Raw genomic sequence first — 17,006 nt, 5'->3', positions numbered from 1 at the left:
AGAGGAGAGGGAGAGAGGAGGGGGAGAGGAGAAAAAGTGATACCTACCCTATCGGGCTTGTACAGATGGGTGTGTGGAAGCAAGAACGTCGATCCCAAGTCCCTCTCCGCCATCGTGTTGGCTTCCTGTCAACAAACAGCAACCAACATCAGATCAGTGACGCATAACCTTTTAAACATGTGGTACGTACGTCGTGGTTCTGTTGCGACGATTTGGTGTCGTAGTCGTGTTTAAATGACTTCATTGGCACGTGGATGGTGGTTTCGTCGTAGGAGCGTGATTCGGAAATCGTTCTGGAAATGGTAACACCGTAATTTTTGACTAGGTACGTTCACTATTTGTATGTACACTTACTGAATTCGCGGCGTAATATCCAGCCAGTTTTCTACGACGTCGTCGTCTGTGTCGGCCGTGTCCGCAATGGACTTACCGAACGTGTTGAATTGCGAACGGGTGCCGGTGCTGGAACGCTGGTCCGCACTAATCTTCTGAATCAACGTTGCGTTCTCACTGCGGTCCGCCTCGGTTCCGCACGTGGTGGCAATAGTTGCCAAGGTGCCCATGCTGTTCACGCCAACTGTGGCCGAAACTTCAAAGCCGGCTGAAACCAGCGCGCCCGAAGTTTTCCGTGAGCATAATTCTTCTCGGTAGCAGATATCGCTGTTCTTGCTGGCCATACTGGTCTTCCGCTGGTCCGCCTTGTTGGGCGATGGTCCAGCATCGAGATAACTCAGTAATTTGGCCTCGTTGCTGCTAGCGGCTGAGTGTTTGCGTTTATCGAACGTCGTGAGGTTGCTGCTACTTCCGACGTACTGTGATGTATTCGGGGCTGGGTGGTACTTAGCCCTAGGTATCATTACAGTTAGCGAGCGGTCTTTTTGATCGGCGTAGGCGACAATGGCGGCCTCGCGCTCATCCTTCGAGCGACTTGCGTTTCCACCTTTTACCGGCGGTGCTTTTTTGTTTGCTTTCTTCACAACATACGGTAATGTGTCCGAACCCGACTCGGAGCTTGTGTCGTGGATCATCGCTCTGCGATCGATGGTACCTCGTCGCGGTTGTGGGAGAAACGCCATACTACTGCCGGGTGCTGCATACTGCGGCTTCTTCCGGGAGCATGTTACGATGATACAAATGAGCAGGAGTGTGAATAAGACAGCGCCCAATGTGACCAAGCCAATGAGCAGGACCTTTAAGTTAACCTGACAATTCTCACCCGCGTACCATTGGAAGCATTCGCATAGTATCATTTCGTCGTTGCGAGTGTAACAGGTACCATGATAGTGGCACTTGGCGCAACCAATCAGTTCAGCGGAGCAAATCCGGCCTGGATAGAGGATATTCGCGGACAGATCAGCGTAGTCTTCCTTGCAGCTGCAGGTGTACGTGCCACGCAGGTTAAAGCACTGTGCAAATTCGGAGCAGTCGTGATACTGCGCATCGGAGCATTCGTTGAAGTCGGCTGCGTCCAAGTTTTCTAGAACCCCACGCGATGCGTAGAGTTCCGTACCTCCCAAGCTGAAATTGTTGTTGCGCAAGTATTTTTTGAATACATCTTTCAGTCGCGTCTCGTCTGTGTTGTCCGACAGCTGTAGGTTAAACGTGTTGTAAACCCCTGGCGCCTCCTCTTCAATCGGCTCAAACGATTGAACTGCGACGCCATGATAGATGTCCCGTAGGTCCGATTGCATCAACAGGCGGTCGAGACCATCGTGCGTCACTCGCGCCAGCTTTGTAAATATGGGCGTGGTTTCGTTTGCTAGGGACTCGTTATAGCTAAGGCGGTTGTGACCATGTCTTTCCAATCCAATCTTCAAGGTGTAAGTGTAGGTGGCTGTAATTTACGTACAATAATTGATTAATAATAAACACATTATATTCTAACTTACGTTTGCATGGTCTGTCTGGGAACATTCGTGCGAAACCGGGACGGCATAAGCATCTCATCAATCCGTCGACGCGCTGGCACAACTCGTTCCGAGATGGTTTGCACTCCGGCGCGCACTTGTCCGGTAAGATTTCCAAACTGGGCGGAGGCTGAATCAGTATCCCCCCGAGTAGCACCCGATTGACTTCGTTGGTACTGATCATTTCGTCGCGTTGTTGGGTCTCGCGGCTGCTGTCCTCTTGTTGTTTAGGAATTTTAATAACGCTGCCTTGATTCTTATCATTCATTACGACGTAGAATGTGTCGCCATTCTGTTGCTCTCGATCACTGACGTTCTCGGAATTTTGCTTGTTATTAACGTGCAAGTCACCTTCGACTACATCGTGATGGTCGTCAATGATGAAATCCTCCAGTCCATCGTGCAATGTGTCCGTGTTTGAGCCGTCGATCACAATTGTTGGTTCAATCTCACTTGAGTGTACAAGTGTTGGCATGATAGGATATTCTTCCTCTTGGTAGGCGCCTCCGTCCAAAATATCTGTTGTGAACAGGACCGTTGTAGGGCTCACGGTTACAGTGGACGCAATAGTAGTGGGCTTAACCAACGTATGCACCTCTGTGACCGTATCGACAATGGTTAGTTTTTCTGTCTTCGTGAGCAAAATGGTCATCGTGGACGAGAGACCATCTTGAGAGTTGACGATTGTGGTTTTTGTAATGGTCACCGTGGAGGTCTTGGTGTGTGTCACATATCGAGTTGGTAGCGTGATGGTTGTGGTGGCGTTTCGATAGAGCGGTCGCTTGAAGATGGAAGTAACAATGCGGCGGCGATGCGTAGACGAAGTGGGATCGATTATCTTCACCTCGTTGCCAGCGTGATGCGTCTGATGTGGTGTTAGAGGTGTGGCAAATGGTCTCGTGAATTCCAATTCAACGCTTTCAACAGTACCGGTGGGAAGAGGTGGCGTGTGATCTTGAACTTCTACGTCTACTGGAATGCCAGTTTCCTGAGATTCTAAATCGTTAGTATGTGACTCCGTTATGATTTCTGGAGTTGATGCCAATGCGGACACTGTCGTGCTTCCTGTTTCGCGTAAATCATCCTCATATTTAGAGGTGTTCCTTGTGACATTGTTAGACCAAACTTTTGGTGCACCCTCAGTTGTTGGTACGGTTGTGGGTCTGCGTTGTCTGTTGATATCAAAGTAGTGGATTCTATTTGGAGCGTGATAGGAAGAACCCGCCGCAGCAATCGAATTTCCAGCAGACGTGGTGGTCTCACGTGTTGCTTCGATTTGTCCGTGATAAGTTTGATAGCTCTGAGAATTTTTGGTACTCGTACCGGCCTGTCTGCTGGGTACAGTAGTCTTTCTGTATATTGGACGTCGTGTGCTGGGTCTTCGTGACCGCTGCGCTGGAGTGGTTGGTGGCAACTCAAATAAATAAGTTGGCGACTTACTGGTTCCCGGGTTGATGGAGACCTGTGGTACATCTATCTCCATCGAATAAATTGGTTTGTTAATGGGTGGGGGCGGCACAAAAGTGGCATTTTGATACTGAATTACCGCCGGCGTTGGGACAACCGTTGTGTTTACTTGCGCGATAGTAAAACCTGGCAGCGGCGCTGGTTGTTGCATTGGTGGTGGATTCATGCCCATCACAATTTCGTTTGTCGGCGGCGCTTGGGTTGACTGTTTCGTGGAAGTCGGAAGTGTTGACGGAATTCGTACAACGGGTATCTTCGGTGGATTTAACGTAACATCAGGTGTTTTAGCAGGCGCCTGCAAGCCCACAATAGGTTCTTCAGGGGGCGCTTTCATAATTTCAATGGTCAGCGGTTTATTCACTCTTGTTACATTGGCCACCCCATGAACAAAAGTATGCTGTGTCTGCTGATTGTGTGTCTGCTGATTGAAATTAGAGTTTATCTTTTGGATTTCTCCGATGTTCAGTTGCAGACTGTTCTGATGATTGATCGCTGGCCTTGGCGACGAAGTGGTTGCTGTCACGGTAGTGGATGTGGAAATGGTGGTAGTCCTGCGACGATGCGGGATGTCGTGCGAATCGAAAACGAATAAGCCGGCTAACTTTGCATCTGAATTGGACTTTTTGTATGGTTCTTCGGTTTGAGACGTGGGACCGTGCGTGTGTGCGTTCGGATGGAACGTGTTCGTATATCGCTGATTAATTCGGTTCAAGTACTCATTTCTTGCAGTCGACGACGATACATATATAGGACCCTGATGTGGGTTAATAGGTGGTCGTTGCTGAGGTCGTTCTGCTTTTTGATGGGGGACAATAGGTCGATTGTTGCCGAAGACATTGGCGTAGATGTTTGGGCTTCCCGATTGAACTATCACATTTGACTCTTGGTGGTTTATTTGATTGGACTGTTGATTTTCGGGGCGCACGATTGGATTGTCAAAAGGTCGCGGCTGTTTTATATGCGGCCGGTATGCGAGAATTTCGTTCTCGTACGGGATGTGATTATAGTGATTGTTAGAAGGCGGATCCGATGTGCTATTCTTATTAAATTCGAATGGTAATTGATCGGGCGTAAGCGGGCGACTGTTTGATTCTTGAATAACTTCACCTGCGTCGCTGATGTAGTCTTCGGCGCTCTCAGGTTCAATTTGATTGATTTGTGACAGATCTTTGAATGACTCACTCTGCGATGGGTGTGGCGGTGGTGGACTAATATAATCTGGTAGTGGCAATGCAGGACGTCGGCCATGTTCTACGCTAACTGGCCTGTGCCCCGATGCAGGTCGATTTGAATATGGCGGCCGGGCGGGAACGCGAAAATCGTTATATGAAATACTTGGGTGCTGGTTAAAGATCTGCGGGGGTTCCTGCACGGGTTTGTGTTGCAGAATTACATTGGGCCGCTGATTTTGAATTGGCCTGACATTATGCTCATTTGGAGGCCCATGGGGTCGCAGATGATCCATGGGGCGTTGTGGCTCGGTAGGTCTATGATGACCATGATATTTTGGGAAATATTCTTGCAGGTTCTGATGGTCTCCGCCATATGGTCGGGGAGACGTCCTTGTTATCTCGATTGGCCTTGGCTTGTATTTACTGGCGGCTGTGTGTTCAATTGGATGTAACTCAACCTGCGAACCATAGGTGTTACCACTATCTGGTTTGTAAGATTCCTGTGGTCTAACAGGTTTGCGTTCAGGCGCATGAACACTTCCTACGTGCTTAATGACATGCGCGTTGAATTCGTTACCTTGCTGCATCATGCCGAATGAAATTGGCGGTACGTTAACGTTTATATCGTGATGATTAACATGCGAGTCAACATGCACGCCATTGACATAGTCTAAATTTGGCTTTGATGGTCTAATATCGACCTGACGGAAGTCTAACGGAATTGAGTGTGGTTTGATGTTAATGGCGTGCGGCCCTACTTTGATGACACCTGCTACCTCTTTTTGGTTTGACTGACCATCGTAGGCAGAGGCAATCTTCGGCACGCCGTTGCTGAAACTTTCAATAGCGGAGAATTCCGGCTCTGGATATGGTGACGGGTCGTCGAAATATTGTCCATTAATGTGGGGCTCGGTGGAACCGCCGTAAATCAACGCAGTGGTGCGATTGTGTGGGATGTTCACAAAGGCAACTTGGGATGGCTGAATATTAACCAAAAGTGGTTGGCCAGTGGAACGTTCAATCACCTCTGGCAACACGATGTGTTCATTGTGCGAAGACTGCAAAGTTAGATGAGACATGCCTCCGATTGGAGAAGCCACTATCAGACCATCTTCGGTGTAACGACTGTCATCATCTTGGAAGTGCATCTCCAGCCGCTGCTTGGGCGGGTTCGTATACAAATAGAATTGCTCGTTGATGGGAATGGTTATCTGTTCACGACCGGCCTCATGTTTATTTAGTCGCACGGCATTTTGCGCACGCACGGGAATCTTCTGTACTGGTGGCGGCGGCCCCACATAATCGTTCTTGTTTGGCACATGAATGATTGGGTGGTTTGCGGCGGCATTTTGTTGATCGCTCTGTCGTTTGGGCCATATTTTGGCGGGCATTGGCGGGGGCTTCATGCCCTCGACGTCTTGGGGCAAGGCGGTGGCTAAATCAGGATGGTTTAATGGTATGGCTGGGATACGGGGCCCCACCCTACCTGGTTTGCCCACGATCACGTCAGAATTGGCAGTGATCACCTCTCCTGGACTAATTGGTATGCCTCCGTTTAGGAGCGGGCTCTCGTGTGTTGGTTTACTGGCAATTTCTATTTTCTGTTCCTCCCAGTGATTTAACGCTGGAAAATTTTGGCTCTCTGCTGTTTCGATATCGGCTAGACCTCCTACAGGAATATAGATCGGCGACCGGTTCTGCACGTCGTTAGCAGCTTCGGGTTCAGCCAAGGTAGGCTTCAGAATGGTTGCGGAATCGTTTGTCTTGCTTTTCAAGTTGTTCTGAATCAAACCGGCCATTGCGTTAAGTACCGGCCTTAGTGCCTGGATATTAATGGATCCAAGAAGGTTTGAAACCGGTGAGGCGGTCGGCGCGGGCTTTGCCACTTTCGTCGGCTTTTTGGCCTGCTCCTTTTCGGTTCCCGGTTGCTTGTCTAGCACAGACAAATGTTCACGAGTACTGCTACTCTGTGCATGCACAGTAGGCTTTGTCGCATGGAGCGTGGTTTTTCTCTTCGAATTGCTCTTGCGCTTAGAGGTCAAGCTTGCGGTGGATTTTTTAACGATTTCTGAACTCAGCAGAGAGCTCAACGCGTTTTTTGACGACGTCTTGCTTGCATAACTTAGAGAGGGTGTGCTTCTTCTAGTCGTTGCTTGCGCAAACGGATCGTCAAATTCGTCTACAAATATGATGGTCGAGCCGGTTACCACGTTCGGATTGGAACTTTCGATGATGGGCGGCACAGGCGAAACATCCGGCATCTGTGTCTTCTCGATGAGTGGCAGGACCTTCGACGGCTTAATTTTATCTTTGTTGCGAGTGCCGACGGTGATTTCAATTTTCTGGCCGTCGCTAAGCGTCGCGTTTTTCGTAACGGTGCTGCCACCACCTTCTTTGATCTCCTTCTTAAGTGAATGCAAATACTTTTTGTCCAAAAGTGATGGCTCAATTATTTCGGTGACGATATTTTCGACTACTTTTGAGTGCGAACTGATAATCGTGGAAGTGTCGCCTCCACCTTCCTGAAGCAATGTCGTGAAATACGTGAATGTTGTGAGGTATGTTTTTGTTGCTACGATGTTCAGCTCGGCTAGATCGGATTCTAACTTGTTATTTTTCTTCTTCCCACTGCCGTCTTTGTTTATAGGTGCCGTGTTAATAATACTAGGTTTGTTACCCTTTTTCTTCGGATGAAGGAATAGTTTCTCGGTGACCACGTCCTTCGACGTGGAAACGTTGGTGTTGACTACAGTCGCTGTGCCATGCATCAACGTGTTGTAGTAGGTGTACGTTACGAAGTAAGTTTTCACGACGTCCGTGGTGGTGTATTCATTTGTTTTTTCGTCGTTTTCGTCAAAATCCAGTGCAATGTAGGAAGTCATGACGGATGTTCCTTTCGGTGGAATGGATTCCGTAATTACAACCTGTGTGACCACTTCATTGGTGCGAATCACTTTGGACACTGAGCCCTCGTAGAGTGTTTTTTCCAGAGCAATTGTACTAAAATACGTGTTTGTATCTTTGACAGCAGATGCCTTGTCGCTGGGCTGGAAGAGCGAGAGATAATCATCGGGGGCGGTGACCGTGTTAGAGACGACCCGCTTCGAGGTGACAACCAGTGGCTGCTCGCCGTCCAGAATTGTATTCAGGTAAGTGTATGTTGTGACAAACGTGCCCACTGCTAGATTTGGATACTGAAAAGGGCATTTATTAATGGTAGTAGGAACCAATTGGGTGGATAGGGTCGTACCTGTGTGAGTGTGATGCCCATCGCAGGCGTTGGTAGTATCTTGCCGGTGTTACCGGAGTTGCGCTCCTCGGTGGCAACGTTAGAGACAACCTGCTCGTGACTAGACACAGCAGTGGTACCGTTCTCCAGATAAGTCGTGAGGTATGTGAATGTGGTGAGGCAAGTCTTGGTTACGAACTGATTTGGATGCAACGACGATGATAAGCTCTCGATCTGGAAACGAGATTGAATTGGACCGTTCATTGACCATCGCTAAACACAGACAAATAGGCATCACCTTTGAAGCTTCTTGGGGTAATATCATCATCATATTATTGGTGAGCGTGCTTGGTTTGAGCGTTACGGGCTTGTATATCGAGCTAGGCAGTACTCGTTTTACGTCCGGTTCACCCGGTAGCGTGGTTTTGTCACCTGCTACGATCACCTCGACGCCATTGGACATGACGCGAGTCGCCAAATTATATCGGGCTTCCTCCATTGCTCTTGCAGCTACTTGATCATGAACACAGGAAGACAAGCATGATAAAACATATTGATCGACGGTTGAGCGTTAGTGCGACTATGATAATATGACTCCTAAATATGATTCTATTTACAATTTTTTACATAATGTACATCTGTACACAAAACTACTTTCATTATTTTCAGGATGAAAACACGATTTAATTATAACAAGATTGATCAAAATATGAACAAATAATATACAAAAGAATTTGTCCACACAAATGTGGAACTCACCTGGGTTAGACTCAAGTTGTGGGGATGCCGTCGGGGATGGGTTTAGTTGAGTCATTGGTATAAAAGGTAACAGCAATTCGGTCGCGTCCAAGTCCAAGAGCGTCAGTGTGGTGTACCTAGTCGTCGTGTCTGTTACAGTCAACGTCTTGGTGTGCGGTTTCACTTCGACCGCGGAAGTGACGATTTGCTCGTCTCCATTCACGCGAGTGACAACGAACGTGTACGTGCGCAACTTACTGGACAGGGTGGTCGTCGTATGGGTTTCAATTGTGGACAAAACTGTCGTCTTAAGGAGTAAAATGGGAGCGTGCAGTGATTCTGACAACTCAGGGAAGAAGGGTTCGTAATCGGGCAAGGGCTGGCTGGTGACTTCGTCGTATGTTTCAATTGCTTCTTCGCGATCATCGTCCACCGTTTTCTCTAACTCAGACGTATCAGAGATATCCTCTGAGAAATTTTCAGTCGTCGATATTTCGGGATCAACGGTCGATGAAGTTACATCCTCATCGTTTTCCGCGCTCGCCATTATTGGTGTGTCTGTCTTAAGAAGATGTTTGATGGTTTTCACCCGATACAGACGTGTGGGCTTCACAGGCTCCGCCTGCGCTGTAGTGGTAGGCTTCACGCGTCGTTTTTTGGTGACCACGACTCGGTTTCGAGTGGTGTTAGCGGGTTTTCGTTTTTTCTTTATCACTCGTTTCCGGTGATAATTTTTCGGAATGTCCTCCGTTTCCGGCGTTGACTTCAAGTCAATTGAGGATGGGGCCCCAAGGTATTCGTCGTTGATATCGATGGGCATTCCCAAATTTAATTTCGCATAATCGTTGGGATTGAAATAGTTGGTACTTTGGATATCGATGCTTTGATTATAAATAGGTTCTATTCTAATTAACTTCTTAACGAACTTCCGTGTTGTCCATGGGTTAGTGTTAATATTTGTCTGTCTCTTATTCCTACTTAATTTTAAATCCAATGCTATATTTTTGCTTGATTCATTTTTATAATGTTTCATGATAGATTGATGGTTTGCTAAAGATGTATTAAAAATTTTGGTACGCCAATTTTCATTGCCCCGTTGAATAAAAATTGCAGACGTCTTCGGTTTGACCTTTGGCATGAGCGGGGCATACCCATCAAGGTCTACAATGCTAAAAAATTACCGTGCAATTGATCGCCGCCCACCTTCACGTACTTCTGTTTGTATTTCTTGGAGACCATACTGCCAGGCTTTGTCGGTTTAATCCGTTCTGGAGTATCGCTGACCATTTGCTTGCTGACGTCCCCGAGGATACTCTCTAAACTTTCTGTGGGTGCGTAAGTATGGGTAGGCTCTGAGTGATCCAGAACCACGTCGTCCATCGCTGGCATTACGTATGTGTCCACGTATTCCAATGTGCTGATCACCAGATCGTCTAAAATTTTTGAGGGCTGCACTGGCACGTATGTGGCTTCGCGTTTCTTTTTATTATCCTCGCCGACCACCACGGTGGAGAGCACAGTACTGAACTCTCCAGGGGTACGGCCTGAGACGTACAAGGTGATGACGCTAGTTTCGGGCGCGGGGGGTTTCTTAGGCTTCGTTAGTTTGTTAGCACGCGACGGTTTTCGAGGCGCTTCTGTCACGTCATCGACGTTTTGATAATCTTCATTAATGTCGCCTTCTTCATCTAACGCTAAATTATGCTTTGTTTGCTCGGACTCTTGGAACAACGCTTTTTTGAACAGATCTTCGTTGGAATTGGCATTGATGACACCCGCTGGGTTTTGTTGTTGGAAGAGCGGGCTGATTTGCTGCTGCTGCTGTTGTTGTTGTTGCTGTAACAGTAATGGTACCAGCAAACTATTCAGTTGCTGATTCTGTTGCAATACCGGCGTAGGTGTTACTACAACGGTGTCCGTAATGAATTCCGTGGCTGTGACCACATTTGTACTGCTGTCAATGATGGTAGTCAGAATTTCCTTGCCGCGGAAGGTGAGCGGGATCACAGTAGATGTTTCTGAGGTTACGGTTGTGACATACGTTGTGGTGCGTGTTTTGAATTCAGTGGTCGGTGAGCCGGCGACCGCACCAGGTTGTTGGAGGCCAAGCAGAGGGTTAGCTTGTTGCTGTCCGAGCAGTAATTGCGATAGGAGAATGTTGGCTAAAGGTGCCTGGGGCAAGGCAGGTGTCAAGGTGTTCACAATTGGGTCGACGATATAAACCGTGCTTGGAATTACATGACTGAATGAAGTCTTTCTGCCGCGAATATACGTAGGGGTAAAGATGACAGTTGTGGTTGGACTTTCATTAAGCGTAAACTTGGTAACTTGCTGGGCGCCGTTTGCGGCGAAGCCAGTCGATTCACTCAAGAGTATCGTGACATCCTTGCCGAAAGGATTGATGGTTGTTGAATACTGTTTGGGGCTTAACACCTCTGTGCTCAACTTTGCAGTGACAATGTTTTTGTATTCGGTAATTTTTCCATTCACCACGGGAATGGTGACCTCGGTAGGAATTTGATGCGTAACTGTAATGGTGCCGTCCGCACCAGGAAGCACGTAGTTGCTGTCGATGTCTGTCACCTTCCCACGAGTGGATCCACGGCGCCTGGACGAGCTTTTCCTAGATTTGTTACTGTTGCTGTTGGTTGTCCTTTCAGTGTTGGAATTTCGCAGCAACGACGATTGCCGCGAGGACGGTCGCGATGTAGGTTTACGCAGATTTGAACTGACCGTAGAGGGACGGCGGAAATTACTGGAGCGCGAGTTGCTCGTATCTCTCAGCGTAAATTGACTTCTTGTACTGGGCTTGGAAGGGATGATGCGGGGTGCGGGCGTCGTCCTGCTGCGACTATTGTAGCCGGTATAGCGGCTACGAGAACGTGGTGGTTCAGTTTCAGGTTCAACTTCTACGGGTGCAGGTGTAGTGCGACTTGTAGGTCGCCGGAAACGTGAAAAGTTGGTTTGACGTTTGGAGCGCTTGCGAGTAAACGGTTTAATCAACACTGAGTTCGCGCGAGACTTGCGTTCGTTGACTGGGGAAGGCACTTTCTCAGTTTGAGTGTTCGTGTCAGTTCCTTCAAATTCAGTGTCCTCGTTGCCGTTGTTCTCTGTCTCGTCGGCCAAATCTTCCTGTTCCTCATCTTCTTCTGGGCCAGGTTCTGCAGTAGTGGTTGTAGTAAATAGATTTCTTCTTGGGAAAAGGGAGTTTGCTGGTCGTGCCCTTGATGAAATGGCAATATTCCTTGAAGGAGTTCTAGTTGTTTTTGGTTGTTGTGTCGTAGTTACTCTTCCGCTTCTGCCGCTCGAGGTACGACCGACCGCTGAGTTTCCTACGGCCTTGGTTGTCGTCGAACGAGGAGCTGATGTTGGACGGGATAATGGCGGCCTGCGGAATCGAAGTAAAGGATTTGCATTTCGCCTGGTGGATGTTGTCTCTAACGCAGCGGTGGTAGTTTCATTTTCGTCCACGTTGCTTGGGTCGTCTGTTACCTGAGTTGTTAAGTCGTTCTCCTCATCCGAAGCTGTCGATGGTAAAGTTACCGAGTTGGCATTTCGATTTGCGTTGAACACCGACGTTGGACGAACGCGGGAAAAGCGATTGTTGGCGTTGAATGAAGAGGATGGCCGAATCGGGGCGGACGAAATGGCCGACGAGCGGAAACCTCCCGTTCTTCTTGTGCTTGAGCCAAAGACTGAAGCGGTTGGTTGAATTCGGGCTGAGCTGCGGCCCCTGTTTGGAGAAAATGTAGAAGAGAGTCCGCCTGACGCAACCGCACTCGAGCTGCGAGGACGCGTAAATCGTCGACTGCCCGATGCGGATGGTACAATACTAGATAGGGAACTGCTCTTTCTTCCCCCACCGAAACGACTGCCTGATTTGGTTGCGGGGATAGCGGTCACGGTTGGGGTAAAGTCACTTCGTGTGATTGTTGTAGCACTCCCGGCTTTGCTGCCCTTTCTCTTAGGAGCAAACGTTGGCTTAGCTCGCGACGCAAACGGGCGAATTACTGGCGTGAATGTCCTTTTCCTTGATTGGAACGTGAGTCTTGACTTGACGCGCCCCTCCGAATCCTCTGTGCTGTTTTCATCGTCGTCGGGATTCTCCGTGCTGTCGTCCACATCGCTGGAGTCACTGATAGAGCCTTCAATAACCACTGGTGACGGTGAAATGGTTGCCGATGGAGTCACCTGGACGCTCTGGGTCGCAGTCGGCGAAATTGTGGGAGCGATGATGAAACTAGATGTGCTCTCTATTATTTGGGCATACCTGCCATCGATCACCGTGCCTAGGACCTTGCTCTGATAGACTGTGGTGGTATGTGAGTGGACAATTGAGCCCTCAATTAATCGCACTAAACCTGTCCGATGAGCAGGTGGTTGTTCAGTTAGTATTGCTTTTTTCTCATCATCTACCTTAAAGCTGCTCGTGCTTTCGATTACCTGCGCATACAGATTATCAATATATGTTCCAACAGCCTTCGTTGTATAGAAGAGCGTACTAATGCCATCAGCGTCAACAATTTGTCCTTGGTTGATTGAAACGACGCCCGTCGGTTTTAATTTCTCTTCCACACTAGCAGCACTACTAGTCGATGTTGAAGACAAAGCGGGCGATGAAACTGTGGCATCTGCATCTTCCTCAATCCGGGATGGGGCAATTATGGAGGTACTTTCGAGGACTTTAGCATAAAGTCCATCTATGTATGTGCCATATACGTCCGTTGAAAGAACCGTTTGTGTGCCAGAATTATCAACCGTTGATCTAATGGTGGACAGAAGTCCAGTGGGCTTTACTTCTTGGTTTGTATCTTTACCGGAGTCGAGGGTATTGAGGATTCCTTGCCCAATGGCGCGGCCGATAGCGTTGTCTAGTTCAGCTGTTTTGTTCACAACATTGGTAACAGTCTCCAACCGGCTGTTCAAAATTGTAGCATTGCCGACATAGGACGTTGTGTAGTAGGTGTATGTTGTGTAGTATGTTGTTTGATCATCGTCACCATTCAGTTCTTTGGTTGGCTTAACCGCCGCCTCTATCTTCTCGCTTGAATCTAAGGGAATAATGGGATTCACGCTCTCCATAGATGCAATTTTGGTCGTTTCCACGTCAACTGGAGCTAGCACGCTGGTCGCTTGTATTTCGGATACTGTTGTAGGCATAACGTTTTCTCCGGGCGTGGGCGTGACCACATTCGAGACAGTCTCCTCTCGGCTCGTGACTTTAGTCGTGCCTTCCTTGTACAAAGTGGTCCAATAGGTGAACGTTGTGAAATATGTGATTGGCAGGCTCAGGTCCTCGACACTCAGTGTATGGGTGGGTGTCAGCGTTTCGGTGACCACGTTGGTGATGGTTTCAAGGCGACTCACAATATTGCTCGATGTTGTTCCTTGGTACATTGTGGTAAAGTATGTAAAGGTGGTATAGCTCGTTTGAAGCAAAAGTGTTGGTGAAGGAATAATTTCTGATTCGTTGTTTGATTCGCTAACAATTTGATCGTCCAGAAGCACGTTGCGTTTATCGCTGTCGAGGATCCGCTTTTCTCCCTGAGAGGTAGAGCTACGTACGTCAGTTACCATCGTCGAGATAGTCTCGTAGTCGGAAAGATCGAGCAAATCGTTTTCTGCTGATGATTGCGATTTACTATCGCTGGCGAGAGCTGACGTAGACAAGATATCGTTTTCGATGTTGTTGTCGATAGACTTATGCCGATTGATAGTACTATTATAGTTTCCTGTCTTTCCCAAATTTAAATTTGTTATTTTACTCTTCATCTCTTCTTGGTCCAAGACTACCGTTGGGGTGGCCGTTATTTCTTCCGGCGATGTTGTAGGAGTCACGTAATTGGTGTATACTTCAGTGCGGCTAGAAATTTCCGTTTCGCCGTCAACGAAAATTGTCGTAAAGTATGTATAAGTGGTGTAATAGGTCTTAATTGCATTTACAGTATTTAGGACATTTTTATCAGACAATGCTGGCGTCGCTTTGGAGGATTCAGATAAGACCGCATCCAATTCTTCAGGATTCGGTGAAGTGACACCATCCGGTAATGCCGTTGGTCGGCCGATTCCCACACCACTGGGTGCAATTTCAGCAAAGTCCTCAAAAGTGACGGGCTTTGATTTAAAATTACTATTAATCAAGCTAGCGATTGGATCTTCCGAAGCTGGTGAGAATGAGTCTATGGTCGATGTGATAACATTGGTAACGACAGTTTTGCGACTTGCGACAGACGAAGATGATTCCTGGAAGTACGTCGTTAAATAAGTATATGTCGTGTACAACGTTTTGAATAGCAGTTCAATTTCTTCGCCGTTTTCTGTAGTCATTTCGGTGGTTTCTGGCTCCGATTCGGTGACATGACGCCGCTCCGTTGTTATCTCATTAGGAGAACTCTCTGTGGTTGTTGTCTCCAAACCATTCTCATTTTCTTCTTCCGGGACTGCTGTGGTGGTCGCTGGGGCCTCGGTGGTAGTAGATTCGGACTCTGGCGCTTCAGTGATTTGTTCGGTTGCGATCTCGCTGGATTCCGTGGTGGTGGTTATCTCACTACTTGAAAGGACATTCTCAATGGTAGAGGTAGCGCTAATGCAAGCCCGCGTTTCTTTTTTGACTTCGGTGCTTACAACTTGATTCGATTTGATCGATGTGGAAGTTTCACTATTCTCTCCGGGAATAAAGAAGGTTGTCAAATACGTTAATGTCTTATAGGAAGTTGTTGGAACAATCATGAGACCGTCCTTGCATTCCTGCGAATCGTTTGCAGATTCATCTTCATTTTCTTTGCTCAATGTGGTCGTTTCTGGTGGTGCCTCCGTGGTTATTGCTTCTTGCTCGATTGTAGTTTGCGCAATTTCATTTGTAGTTATTTCTGCCTTAAAGGTTGTGGTAGGCACATTTTCGGTTGTTTGCTTTTCCAATGATTCCTCTACATCCTCGGTGGATGTTTCTTCTTGAGATGTTTCTTTCGGAATTGGAATTACTCTGGGGGTAGTCGTGAGTACAGCAGTATTTTGAATGGCCGCAGTGTTTTCGGTATACTCGTCGTCATCAAAAAATATTGTTGTAGCTCCGCCCAATGGTTTCGCTGAAGTAGACATGGTTGCATCATCAATGAAAATTGTTGACGGCGTATTCAGAGGTTCAGTAGCTTCCTGGGCAGCTTTTGCTTGAAGTGACGCGAAAATTTTAGCTATATCCTCATCAGAGGGAGTGGACAACATTGGAATCTGTGATTCTGAAGGTTCAATAGTTTCAGACGAAAATATAATTGTGCTGCCACTAGTAGTTTTGATCTCAGGCAAGGTGGGAGTTTTAGCTGTTTCATCAGGAAGCTGTTGCTTTGGCATGCGTCCATTAGGCGTAGTGTCCACCACCATAGTAGCGAGACTTTTCTCCATTGTCAACTTGTGCCCTTCTACAGTTTCGGTGACCACGCCCGGCTCATGGTTAAGGAAGGTTTTAACTCGTGTAGCGATCGGCGGCTCATGCAATGTTGATGTGGGCCGAATCATTTGTGTCGTTGGTTTTGACGGTTCGGAGGTTTGTGGCGTGAAAACGATGACAGTATCCCCAACCGTGGTTGTGAAATCGGCAAAACCTGTGTAAGTCACAGTCTTCAAGTCTTGCTTGTTGGGAATGCCTCCCTTGAAGAGCAACTTGGCTCGGCGTTCGGCGGCCGTTGTCTGTTTGCTTCGCTCAGTATTAACGTCAAAATCAGGCAGGTCGCCAAGGAAGGAGAAGCCGCTTGGAGAGAATTCATTGCGGACGGTGAACGTGGGCAAATTGTCCCACTCGCGTACCTTTGAAGGGCCCAGTTCATCTTTACGAATGACATCGTTCTCGTCGCTGTCTAACACCAAGCGTTGTGCTTGATGTGGTTGATGCAAGTCGATGTGACGATGCTGCGCATTAATTTGGATTACCTTCACGTTGTTGTTGCCGCCGCTACCACTGCTTACGCTAAAAGTGCGACTCTCCTTTTGTGCCTCTTCGAATGGCACTCGCGGATTGTTAGACGGCTCCTGCAGCAGCTCTTCATCACTAAGCTCCTTGGATTCAGTTTTGATGGCATTAAGCGGGGCCGAAGTAGGAAACACTACAAAAGGACTATCAACTTGGTTGGGCGATATATAGTCTGTGTTTTTGACGAAGTTGCCCTTGCCGACTAAGTGCTGGTCAAAGTGCCATTTGTTAGGAGAGGAGTTTGGTTCGAAATTTGGCGAACGCGATTGCGCGTCATTGTCATAGAGCACGCGCGAGTTCTTGGTCAGAAGGTGCGCGTACAGGCGTCCGTTGTCCAGCGTGGTGCCGACCACCTGAGTGGCGTACTCAGTGGTGACGCCCTCCTGGATGAACGTGCGGGCCGTGGAGGTCAGCACGCCGACGTCCGGCTTTACGTTGAGGAAACGCCCGAACTGCGAACGACCGTGACTGTCCACCAGCAAAACGGTCGTCACATCTACGAGTTGCCGGGGTTTTGGAGTTGTGTGGAT

At 48.0% G+C, this 17,006-nt stretch overlaps 1 protein-coding gene across 1 annotated transcript in view; it reads right to left on the bottom strand.

The window, feature by feature from the left end:
* LOC135795435 (uncharacterized) overlaps positions 1–17,006 on the bottom strand; it is a 29,881-nt gene that overhangs the window by 514 nt on the left and 12,361 nt on the right. Inside the window, 8 exon segments of the mRNA XM_065307124.1 lie at positions 48–125; positions 191–293; positions 355–1,834; positions 1,890–7,740; positions 7,797–8,009; positions 8,074–8,288; positions 8,535–9,676; positions 9,679–16,972. Of these exon segments, the coding sequence (XP_065163196.1) occupies positions 48–125; positions 191–293; positions 355–1,834; positions 1,890–7,740; positions 7,797–8,009; positions 8,074–8,288; positions 8,535–9,676; positions 9,679–16,972 (16,376 nt within the window).

This window comes from Atheta coriaria, unplaced genomic scaffold, assembly GCF_025399875.1.
Source record: "Atheta coriaria isolate IRGN ID8LTWV9N9 unplaced genomic scaffold, Caltech_Dcor_3.1 hic_scaffold_1_pilon, whole genome shotgun sequence".
NCBI classification, from domain to species: domain Eukaryota; kingdom Metazoa; phylum Arthropoda; class Insecta; order Coleoptera; family Staphylinidae; genus Dalotia; species Dalotia coriaria.
Note: the sequence above shows the minus strand (reverse complement) of the source record. Positions and strands in the feature narration are given on the sequence as shown.